Genomic DNA, 12,555 nt, shown 5'->3' on the forward strand with positions numbered 1-12,555 from the left:
CAGTCTCCTTGCTCACTCACCTCAGAAATGTACCAGTTATTTCGCCATATCTGTAATGTGACAACATAACCTTTTAACATGATTGTGATTTTCCTGAAAAAGATGAGTTGCAGGGAGGCAAATCTGAAGAATGGGGCAGGTGGTGAGCAAAGGCGATATTGGTTTGGCCAAATACTGTTTCCAATGTGCTCTGTGCTCATGACGACGTGCCATAGTTAAGTTCTCTCTCAGATCCCCTGTTGCCAATATGAAGCCTGGGGATGAATTTACAGGACAAATTCAAGCTGTTGACTTCTCTACTAAAATTGCTATAACCTATTCTGTCCTAGACAGAAATCCACCTTCCATTACCAGTCATGAGCCTCCATACAAAAGTCAGGTCAGTTTGTTAGAGAACTTGCTTTGCCCTCTGTGCCAGTTTGAGAAATGCATATGAAACTGTGGATATAGAACATTGTCTGGGGATGCAGTAGGGGGGATCGATCAAATTTAAATCACATGTGTGTGTTTTTATTTATTTATTTTATTCTAATAGGATTATTCCAGGAACCTTTTGATCACAACTTGTTTGTGTGTAAGACTGCAGCCAATCTAATTCTATCTATACAGCACAAAACCACAACAACGGTTGCCTCAAGGTGCTTTTATATTGTAAGGTAAAGACCCTACAATAATACAAAGAAAACAGAGAAAATCCCATCAATTATATGATCCCCAACAATAATACGAGCAAGCGCTTTGGTGACAGTGGGATGGAAAAACTCCCTTTCAACGGGAAGAAACCTCCAGCAGGACCAGGCTCAGGGAGGGGCGGTCATCTGCTGCGACCGGTTGGGGTGAGAGAAGGAAGACAGGATAAAAGACATGTTGTGGAAGAGAGCCAAAGAAATCCAATACTACTTATTTGGAATGATATACACATATGGGGGAGACTTTAAAAAAATGGATGTTGTGAATAGCCAATAAATCTCATCAAATGGGTCCACATTTGACTTCTTCTATTGCTCAAAGAACCAAATTTCAAGCAGACCTCTTCGAAATGACATTCATTTTCTTCTTATTATAAAGAATTTTTCATTTTGCCTACCTCTCTGATATCCTGGTGAAAAGCAAGTAAGCTGATCTGAAAGGTGTTTACCATTAAAAACTGAAAGCGCAAGCCTCAATATAAAAACACTGACTTGCTTTGATGGGAAGCAGTAGTTTATTTATATGCATGTGCTAATCTGTGTAAGTGTGTGACTGGGGATAAAAACAGCTTCTCACTGACCAGTGAACTAAATTATTATATCAGCCGTTAAAGCTAAACTGACCTTTTAAAGCACTTGGCTCTATTTGTCAGCCAATGAAAACACCTCTCTTCACTCATCTCTTTGGAGCTTGTTGATTTTATTTCCCCCTCTGCGACTGCCTTCTCTTGTGTAATCACACAAAAACAGGGGAAAGAGGAAAGATGGAAGGAGACTTAGGGGAAGAGAAAACATAGAAAAGTAATTAAAACAGAGTGCTGGAGAAAGAGGAGCGTGCTGGCCTGTGACCGATAGATGCAGCCGCATTGAACCGAAAACCACGATGGGATTAACAGAGGTCTAATGCTCTAAGGATGCTGGGAAATGGCTTGGTCTTCTGTGTTTGTGTAGCTTTGCAAAAGTGTGTGTGTGTGCGTGTGTGTGTGTGTGTGTGTGTGTGTGTGTGTGTGTGTGTGTGTCCATGGAATGTTTCTGAAGGAACTTTTTAAGAAAAAAAATTATTCAGGAGTGTGGATGTACAGACTTGTTTGTCAGTGTGACTGAAAAAAAATTATACACTGCTAAGGAAAACAGGAAAAGCACTATAAGTAACACCTCATGTCTGCATTGCTCCACCAAGCTAAGTTAGGGTGTACTCACACAAGGCACGGTGCCCCTCCAACAATGCACTCACACTGCCCTTAATGATCTGGGCCTGAATACGCTTAATTTTGTCTTTAGGATTTCACACTCTTTCTTGGCTGCTCTCGTTCTCTCCCTGTTCCCACACACACACACACACTTGAAAAGCACTCTTGCAGAGCATAAGGGGGTTCATGATTTTATGCATTATGTGGCTTAACTGTGGAAGCAGTAACACACTGGCCTCTCACATACTAGCTAATTAATTAACAAAGTGATTTCATGATGTCCATTACAATCACACTATATTTATACTGTGCCCACATCCAACTCAACTGTGCCTGGGCGTGCTTCTTGCAGGAGACCAGAGCACAACACGTAGTGATCACACTTAGCCAAACAAAGTGGACACTTGGGGGTCAAGCATGCTCTGACATGGAAGTGTGAGTACACCCTTTCACAGGAAATTCACGTGTGTCTTGGCACAACATAAAAACATAAGGAAGAGGCAGGACATATACACTGGTTATTTTAAATAACTGAAGTACAGAGAAGTTGATCTTTTGCATATAAAATGTCATTTTGCCATTATTTTTATCCAATCATAATTAGCAAATAAATTACAAGGTATGGCTAAAAACATATTTTTTGAGTTCACAGCTGAACTTCAACTTTGATCACTAAATACTGCTCAGTTCAGCCCGTGTTCGAGTGAATAAACTCAACCAAAATTTGAAGAAATTCCATCATAGTGTTGTTGAAAAGCTGCAGCCAGTGGACGCATAAATAGAAAAAGAAAAATTGAAAAAGCATTGCGTGTAAATGAGAAAGAAGAAAAAAAAGGCAAAGAAAAGGATTTAATTTCTTCATAGACTAGCTAAGAAGTAGATCAAGAGATCCATAATCTGAGACTGCAGAGACCCTGACAAGGTTCACTTTGTCTTGCTCCCAAATCCTTTCCACTATACTTAGAGATGCTTGTAAGACATGCTTTGCAGAACTACTTATCAATTGATTGGCAGGAGGCAAAGTATGCGAAATTACAAAATAAATGCCAAGATCAACATTAAATAGAATTATAAAATACTAAAACTGTTTTGGTGTGAGTGTCAATTACCTTATCTATTGATTCACTAAGAATTCTTCAGTTCTTCGCATTGATAATACTATGTACTTCACATTTTTTTATTTCTTCATGGCAAGTTAAAAATTAATCCTTGAAAAGTATAAGTCATAGATTCATCTGTTTTATAGTTTATAGTCTACGTATGTATCCATGTATACATACAGCAGAAAAAGGATAAAGGTATATTAAAAAGTCCTTCAATGAAACTATTCCACATGCAAAACTAAGCTGAAAACAGTATCTTTAAAATGTGGTACCTGATCTTTGGTCATCGTAAATTCCAGTTATTCATCTGGGTTCAAAGCAGATGTGATGTGATATACTGGATTTTGTTGAAAAATGATCGCATTGTGCCTGTTAGCACTGTTGCCTTAAAGGAAAAGCTACTTTGCAAATTACTGTGTTTAGTGATATTATGGAAGTTCTGTTGTAGAAGGATAAAATACTTGAGGTCTATGCACTCAGTGTCCTGTTATATATAGAATTAAAAATTGTGGTTAAACTCAATTACTCATTTTTCATTTATTTCATTTTCTCATTTTTTCAGATTCAAAGTAAATGTAGGGATCCAAAAATATCTGGCTGATTTTGTATGAGGGCACTCGATGGAATGGGGTTGTTTGAGAATATATGTATGTTTTGCATTTGGATGTAGGCCCTGCCATCTATTAAGATTCTATTTTATGTTTTTCATTGTAATAACTGCAGTGAAATGGTGCAGTCTGTTGAGGATTCACAACTGAATAAAAAAACAAATATATTTTTAAGATATTGTTCATGAAATAGACAAAAAAAACCCCACCACCAACAAAAAACTCTTCATTTGCAGAGTTTTATAAAATCATTTGGAACTACCTCAAAAGTTTAAAGTGATCTTTCTCTGAAATTCATTTGCTTCATCCTCTCCGATTAGCATTCTTGCCACCCATCGCACATCCAACTGGTATTTGGGCATGGCAGTTTATTTGCACAGTTTTGCTCCTGCTTGGCCTCTCTCCCCTCAGACACATTCTGTCTCTTCCACATCCTTCAATCTCTCTCCGTTTCCCTCTTCTTCCTTACCTCCTCCCCTTCCTTTCTCCTATTCCCCTTCTCTGTGATAAGATAGACTACTGTTCGGCTTGTGCCTCGACCTGCTGAATTTCAAATAGGCCCCTTTGACAAAAACCCAGAGCCATGGTCTCCCCTCCTTGCTCTCCCAGAATATTAACTAGTTCTGCAGCAGTGCCAACAATCCTAGACTCCTAAGCCCACCAAAGCACTACAGATCCATTTGTTGCATTAAGGAAATGAACACGGAAGCAGAGGAGGGGATCATCACTCTGTCAATACCTGTGGTTATACTTCAGGACATGTGAGACTGCAACTGAGGCCATACTGTACATTCTTAGTTTATAACTGAATGTGGTAAAGATCATATGCATTAGAGACTGAACACAAATCTTAGCAATAAATAAATAAATGTTGTGTAACAATAAATAAATAGCTGTTGTATAGTGATCACTAATCTCTTTGTCCTACTTCTTGAAAAGAATAGACTATAGCAAAACCTATGTTCTAATTTGATTATCATAGTTAGCAATGTTGTTCTTCATAAAAACTCAAGCTATACATTTAAGTTCTACTCAGAAGAGACCTGCTGCCCTCTTTCGGAACTCAACCCAATCAGTCAAGACCCACTGAACCAGATCACTGACAGTTTACCATATGACTGTTTTTAGGGGTTATCGAGTTTAACTCATTTAAAGCTCCAAACATATAAAATAGATGAACACAATATGAATATTTTATTCTAGTGCTCTGTAGCGAAAGCGAAAAAAGTTATTAAGTTGCTGGAAAACAAAGTGCTAAAATTATTAACTGCTTTACTGAGATTGTGTAAACGTCTGTGTTATCATCAATATCAGTGTATAAGCTGTCGGACATTAAATTTTGAATTTTTTTTAACAGAATATAATATAGAAAAGAATGTTTGGGGTAATTTAAATATGGGGTCATCACAGAGTTTGCTCTGGAGAGCAGTTCTGGCTTTCTTGTTTGTAATACTCTGCAGTGTTTGCAACACATATAGCTGAATCATAGCTGAGCAGATGGTTTTGTATACTCAAGCAGTGTCTTCACGGTAAGCTGCCAACTAGTTTACACTGCCGGAAGCTTAAACAATTCCACCATTATTTTTCTTTTCCAGCATGACTGAAACTCCCCCCCCCCCCAAAAAAAAAAAACCAAAAAGATAATAAGATGTGATATGTATAGCCAGCCAGTTGTAGTTTGTCAAATAAATTCATTAGCATTGCATCATTGCCTGCAGTAGCTGTTAAGGTGGATGGAATCAGTTGATTGCCGACTTGAGGCAACATTTCAGGTCACTGTGCTTATCCTACTTGTTACATTACAAATGGCTAACCACATAAGACAGACATTATATAAATGCCAATATAGTTTTAGGCTCTCTCAGTAGCAGCACCATGCATGCAATACAATCTGGGCTCTACTTTACTCTGGAGGACTGTAATGCTGGCACTAATGTCAATTTTGATCATTACAGAAGAGTTTGAGTTGTAAAAAGTCACTAATGATAGGCAAGAGACTCAAAGACACTCAAATAAGTCCAAAAAAGCTTATTACCTTGTTGATCCAGGTCTCAAACATTGGGTCGTCACTCATTGTCAGGAATAAATCTGAGAGGAAGAAAAAGACAAGAAGGGAGGGTGCAAGTCATTAAGTGATACATTAATTTGTTTGGCAATTATAATCAAGTATGGAGCAGACATGCTGATCAAATGTGCTGATCTACAACACAGAGAATCAGATAACTGGAAATGTATACTATACTCTTGCAATAAGTCTTTTAACAGATATGGACAATGTTAACAAATCCTGAAAAAACAGAGAAGACCTTCTCTATTGTAGCCAAAAAATAATGTTCTCTTTTTCATTTTGTCTCTCAGCAGCTAAAATTGAAAACATGAAATTAAATCTACTCTACCTACCTGTATTTGTATAGCGCTTTACTAGTCCCTAAGGACCCCAAAGCGCTTTACACATCCAGTCATCCACCCATTCACACACACTGGTGATGGCAAGCTACATTGTAGCCACAGCCACCCTGGGGCGCACTGACAGAGGCGAGGCTGCCGGACACTGGCGCCACCGGGCCCTCTGACCACCACCAGTACTCTACAACATGATATATGATGCACAGGACTCAATACATGTTTACGCTCAACTTAATTAATTAAACCAAAATATACAGAAGAAGAAAAGTCTAAATATTTTAACATTCAACAGCTGACACAGAGGAATGATTTATATATTTATTCATTTTTGTATATTTTTGACATTTCTTCCTCCAACTCTGATATAGAGAGGCACTGCTTGCTCAATATGCAGTTTAAGTAGGTTTCCTAAAGCAACAAAGATAAATTGGCTTCTTAAAACAGTATAAGTAAAAACAGGTAAGGAGAAGGAAAAGGGATAGTGGTGGAATCTCCTGCTCAAAGCAGATGGATTTTGCTCAGCTTTCTGGAGTCTTCACCCCTGGTAATGCCTGTAGCTCGCTCTATTGGAATCCTATAACCTGCACTTGTACTCATATTGCTTGCTCTTGAAGCTCAGGCTGCAGGCTGCACTTCTAATGCAGTTTCTGTGTGCTTCTCTTTGAGAGGACGTTTACTTTCATTCCTGTGTGCTCTGGTTCTGCCCCAATAATTGGACATGAAATAAATATTGGCATTGATCTGCTTTGGGCCCTGCTATGTGTTGCTGTGCCCTGCATGGGAATATACAAATGGTACTGAAATAAGGGGAAAATTAATAAAGGAAAAACTGGAACAACAGGATAAACGAAGGTTGTGTGTGTAATGATAGAAAGCACTATAGAAATCCTATATCCATACACAGAAGAATTATCTAGTAATGTCATGGTCATCAAAGCCAACAAGTTCAAGATGCTACAATGTCACTCAATATGCATGACTATGCATGACATTAAAAAATACTGTTTTTGACTGAAAAGTGATCCTCTGATACCATACCAATTAAAAAAGTCTTGTAACAAATACACATGGAAATGTAGTCCTAGATTTCATCTGTAGTCATTTTACAAGTGATAAGTAACTTTCTCTGGATGAGCTCAACTTCCCAAATACATTCTAGTAGCTCATGTGAGATAGGATTTAGTTGGCTAGCATTCTTAAAATCTAGGTTTTAGTGCATATATGTATGTTTTGTGCTCTACACACGCTTCCCACTGTGGCAGGTGCTCATAATTTGGTGGATTTGAATTTCCTGGCCCTCCTTCAAAATAATTCATCAGCTTCTGATGTCAGAGTGATGCCAACTATTAACTATCAAGTTACCAACTATTAACATATAGAGAATATACTACGCCATCTGTGCTAAACACACATGGATTCATGGTTTTAATAGGACCTACGGTGTACTACAAATTATAGTCATATAACATTACATATCCAAAAATGTATCTGAGGCTCTGGTGCCTTTGTGTTTAATCACAGGGATGGTGGGCCACAGATGGTGGTTATTTATCTAAACCCAGCTACAGCTGTTGCAAAGTAATGCCACATTTAAGGTGCTCAAGCTGGTAAAACAGTTCAACTACAACTTTTAATCCTTGTGGACTTGCAGAAATGCTGCCCACGCGGACTCAAAACTTTTTAACAAATGCAAAGTACATAACAAATGTATGCATAGATTATGCATATGTGCAGACGCACAAACAAACACACAGCAATTTGCAGAGCGTGTTTATGTGAGTTTTCGTGTTACTATGTGTGTTTGGAGCCACACCGGGTGGTGTGTTGATGAGCTCGGTTAATCAGCCAATCAGGCCTCTTAGACAGAACCCAGCCGTGATTGGCTGATTAGATGCGATGGCGTTGTGTCAGTGAGAGAGGCATAGAGCAGCAGAGAGATGTTCATCTTGTAAACACTTAACATTCTCGCTGTGGGGGTTGTTCCTCTTTTTGCTCATCTTGTTGCTTTTCTTTTTTTTCACCCATGTTCACCACTAACAGACTGCTCTCCATTATTTTCTCTTGCTTTAGACTTTTACTAAATTCAGCCCAACTTAAAAGGTCACTGCACTTCTTTTGGTTAGTCTGGTCCTCACCACTTTCATGCAGCATCTTGAGGGTGTAAACTGACAATTTAAACGTGGAAAGGCCACTTGAGCACTCTTAAAACTTCACTCGGCTTTCTCCCTAGACACTAGACTACAGGTGGCTCTGCTCTCAGATCTGTCCTAAGAAGGAAAGCAGTTTCACAGTCTGTCAAGGGGAATACAGACAGACTGAAAACAAAGTTCTGGTTTGTAAACTATGCAATATTGTAATCGCAATGCGATTCCTTTAAAATGATCTTTTTTAAAGTATTGTACTTCTCTGTTCTCCCTTCTCTAACTCACTTTCTTTGCAATAAACTATTCCACAAATTCTCCAGAGAGAAGAGCTCCAAATAGCAATAGAAACATAAGTGCTGCTACCATCATTCACTTTAACATAGTTTTGTTGTTACAGGGACTTATAACTGGGCTTCTAAGGGTCTTTAATATAAAGATATAAAGAGGACTCCAACAAAAAAGAGGAGCATAGACAAAAAACAGAACAGAACAGAAGAGTGGATCCTATGGGAAATTCCTCTGGGTATGGTATTTCATGTTTTGACCACTTTATCACCATTTAATTTTGTTCTGAAATAATGTTTTTTCAAAGCATATCTTTATCATTCTTTTCTAGTTCACTGGATACTTTTTCAGTCATATTGAAAAGTTAAACCACTGCCTATAAAAGCATTCCTTTTGATAATTTAAGCTAAACAAGAAATATGTATTTACTGCCCAGGATCATTTATCATTTTCTTTAATACCTCTGATACCTTGATGATGACCATGAGTCCAAACTACTTTAGCTAAGGATAACATTTTGACAGTAAAGTATGTATGAGTAAGGATTTATATATCAGTTTTAAAAGGTCAATCATTCTAAACCAAAACACCATCCCATTGAATTAACCCAGTCATTTTTACTAGAATATAAAAAGTTAAATGAATAAAAACTGAGGCAAGCCTTGTCAGTTTTCCAAAATGCAGAATCGTTGGACAGTCAGCAGGGACCACAAGGGATATGACTCAACAGGTCAAGTCTACTCCATTGTTTTAACACAAAAATCTGTTTTCCTTCCTATATTCAATATGAGAAAGACTTGCCGAAAATCTTTTTTAGCTTCACTTTGGCAACGTTAGTAGGGCTAGAATGTGTGAAGGAAAAAGAAAAGAAAGAAAACAAGCTAGGCAGTTTAAATGTAATACTAGTGCAAGGACCAAAAAAGACAAAGAAAGTATGGATCAAATAAGGATGTCGTTGGTTCTACTGCTTTAATTTAATCTTTTTAATTTTAGAAAATGCCCACTTTGAATTTGCCAGTGTTGTATGATAGCAATGGTAAATCAGCGTGACACCAGTTTAATGATACAAAGAAATCACTGAAGCAGTCGGTTTTATGGACTCTTTAAGAGTCTTTTAGGAAAAAGCAGTTATCTGATCACCAATCTTTTTTTTGGGGGGGGGGGGGGGGGGGGGGGGCTCCTGCTCAGCACCAAACCCAAGCCACCCATGTCTGAAGTAGAGATTCAACAGCTGGCTGAAACTTTTTACATTTTCTCAGTGAAGATGACACAAAACATTGAAAAATTGACTGGGAGGTCACAGGCACTGTGGTTGTCCCAGTATCACAACAAGCCACCAGTAATCCTGTCAGTCCTGTGCATTTGGTAGCAACCAGTACATCCATCAAAGCCAAAGAATCCCATCAATCCACAGCTCAGTAGAAAAAGAAAATCAGGACAGCTGCTGTGTAGTTCTAAGCCATCAGTAATGCCTCAGTTATAAGGAATGTGTAGCCTTCTGCTTAATTTTAGGACTATAAAAAAGTGACTGGCAAAAGTTTCTGCATGTTGAGTTTAAATTGTAGTGAGCTGTATGTTGGTGTGACCTGCACTATTATATCGCTGAATCCCCAGGCAGAACCTCTTTTGATCAGTGCATAAACTAACCATATAATCTGTAAACACAATCTTCTTCATCAGATAGATTTTAGAAGACGTAATCTTACTCAGTTCTCTTTGTTCCCAAATACCCAGTACAATTTACCACGTTCTGTACAAAAGTATTCTGCCTGTTTTTTCTTTCTTCTCTCAATTACAGTTGATCTGTCTTCTCTTATGTTTTGCTATGTTTTCAATACTGAGGGTAACTGTTTTTTAGCACTTTATTGTGTATAACGCTGTGTAGAATGCTCTTTTTTGTTTATTCCATACAACTATAGACGAAAACAAACAAATACAAAAGAAACTAATCATGCATCTGAGCCTGGAAATACCAACTGCTATATCACTTCATCCTTTAGCTCGTTTTATTTGCTGTGTCACATTTAACAAACTAGAGGCACCAAATCCTAACTTCAACAACATTATCTAGCTCCTTGCAGTATGAGCACATACACTCAATTAAAGCATAGGCTAATGGAGCTGTCATCCTCCACCACTTGGGAAAGATGCATAATTGAGGTATATAAATGTGTTTGTGTGTAGGAGGGTGAGATTGCGTAACAACAATAGGGATTCAGAGCTCTAACTGGTATGTCATGTTGTCGGATAATTAAAGACATGCTAACTGTGATAGCTGATGCAATGGATGTACAAGGCATCAAAAACACTGGGCAGAGGGAAACAAAGAAAAACAGAAAGAAACTGATACCAAATGGTAAGGCCATCCTGTGCTTGAGATGCATCTGAAAAAGATGTTTACTTAATTAATTAGTACAGAGCAAAAGCAAGCTAGTCCTTTAATTTGCAAAAGATGCTTTCCATCTACAGTAACTTCACCATTTCTTCCAAGTTACTCTGCTTTCTCTTTCAGGCTTTTCAGTGTTGTTAAATTGTTCCTTCCCAAGAAATGGCACTGCAAAAGGCATGCACGTCATACCCATATGAGTGGGTACATGATGAGCAGCCTGCATAAACACATGCACACCCACCCCCACACCGCATGGCTGATTTCAGCACATTATTTAAATATCTGAGCGTGCATCTGTGAATTTCTTTGTCATCAGTTTGTGATCCAGCCAATCATCTACAATCAGCTGGGCCTTTCACACTAACAGAATAATTGCAAGTGTCTCTTGCTAATAACATGGTTTTTAAAGCAACAAGCAAAACAGCTCAAGTACCACAGAACAACCAGCATGGTAAACTGTGGCACACAACACCATGTTGCACAATGCTGAGGCTGTGTGGGTATTGTAAGTCTTTGAGCTGTTACTTTTGGGACAAATAACAGCATGGCTGATGCAGTTCCTATTAGGACACAGATGATTTGAACTGGTTAGGACAGGTGTTTGCTGTTTGTTTAACACATGCTGGCAACAAAACATGCAATGTGCCTCATGTGGATTTACAATATCCTCAATCACATAAGAGTTAGTAACTGTCTTTTTTTGTTTAGGGTACTTGGAGAAAAAGATTTTTTTTTTCTCTCCCTCTCTGGAAGTTATTCTTTTCTGCATTTAGGATCTGAAGCTTGACGTGCAATTTTGATCCTAATTTTATGTATTACCACGTGACTAGTTCAAGTGGCTGTTGCTGTAGCTCAGGAGAGGCCGGTGGACCCATCCCAGGCTGCCCCAGTTCCTCACGCAAGATTGTGGACTCCTCTGATGTATCTATTGGCATATGAATGTGTGCATGATAGCTTATAGGCATACACAAGTGTGTGCAAATGGTTGAAAGTGACTTTGTAGTAAAAAGCACTTTCAGTATTCAGTAAGAGCAGAAAAGCGCTTTATAAGTACCAGTCAATCTATTTACCAACAGGTTATAGAGAAGTGATGGAAAGTAAATAACCAAAAAACAGTGGCTGTTGTGTTTTGGTTCCATTTAAAGAGAAGAAGGAAAAAACAGAACATATATATTTTTCACCTAAAACGTCAAAACCCCAACCTACCAGCTGATGAATTTTTACCTTCTATGATGTGATTTTTTGCCACATCATTAATATATTTTCACCAAAAGTGAGTTGGGTCGCAGACTATACTAAGCAAAAAACTTAGCGAAATGGTGGGGATGCATATTAGTGGAATTTCTTTTATAAATATATTCTCTTCCTCAAAATCTGCTCTCAAAGCAGGGATTTATTCCAGTTCAGTCCTGATCATTCGTTTCACCGCTTTTTCAAGACAACAGTAGAGATAATGATTCTCTGGCTTAGACAAGTCGTACATCTCAGGCTCTGATTTGAATCACCACTATAACCTGCTTTTACTAATTTATAGCACACCTCCTGCTCTAAATTCAAACTAGGCTGCATCTTTCATGTAGAAAAAGTTCAAATGTATTGTAATATTACTTTACTTTTTTAAACTTCAATATCATATAAACCTTTTCCCCTTGTTAGTACTGAGTGCTTCTTGCTTAATAAACCCTGACAATGAAGATGAAAACATCAGAGCTGAATATTTTAGACATTCTTGTAACCACAT

General features: G+C 38.1%; 1 protein-coding gene across 1 annotated transcript in view; it reads right to left on the reverse strand.

Annotated features, from left to right (window-relative positions):
* The window catches only part of itfg1 (integrin alpha FG-GAP repeat containing 1), a 145,828-nt gene that overhangs the window by 116,511 nt on the left and 16,762 nt on the right, over positions 1-12,555 (reverse strand). The window contains exon 7 of the mRNA XM_063480179.1: positions 5,626-5,678. Within this exon, the coding sequence (XP_063336249.1) occupies positions 5,626-5,678 (53 nt within the window). The remainder of the gene's footprint in view (positions 1-5,625; positions 5,679-12,555) is intronic.

The sequence above is a fragment of the Pelmatolapia mariae genome, linkage group LG1, assembly GCF_036321145.2.
Source record: "Pelmatolapia mariae isolate MD_Pm_ZW linkage group LG1, Pm_UMD_F_2, whole genome shotgun sequence".
Classification (NCBI taxonomy): Eukaryota; Metazoa; Chordata; class Actinopteri; order Cichliformes; family Cichlidae; genus Pelmatolapia; species Pelmatolapia mariae.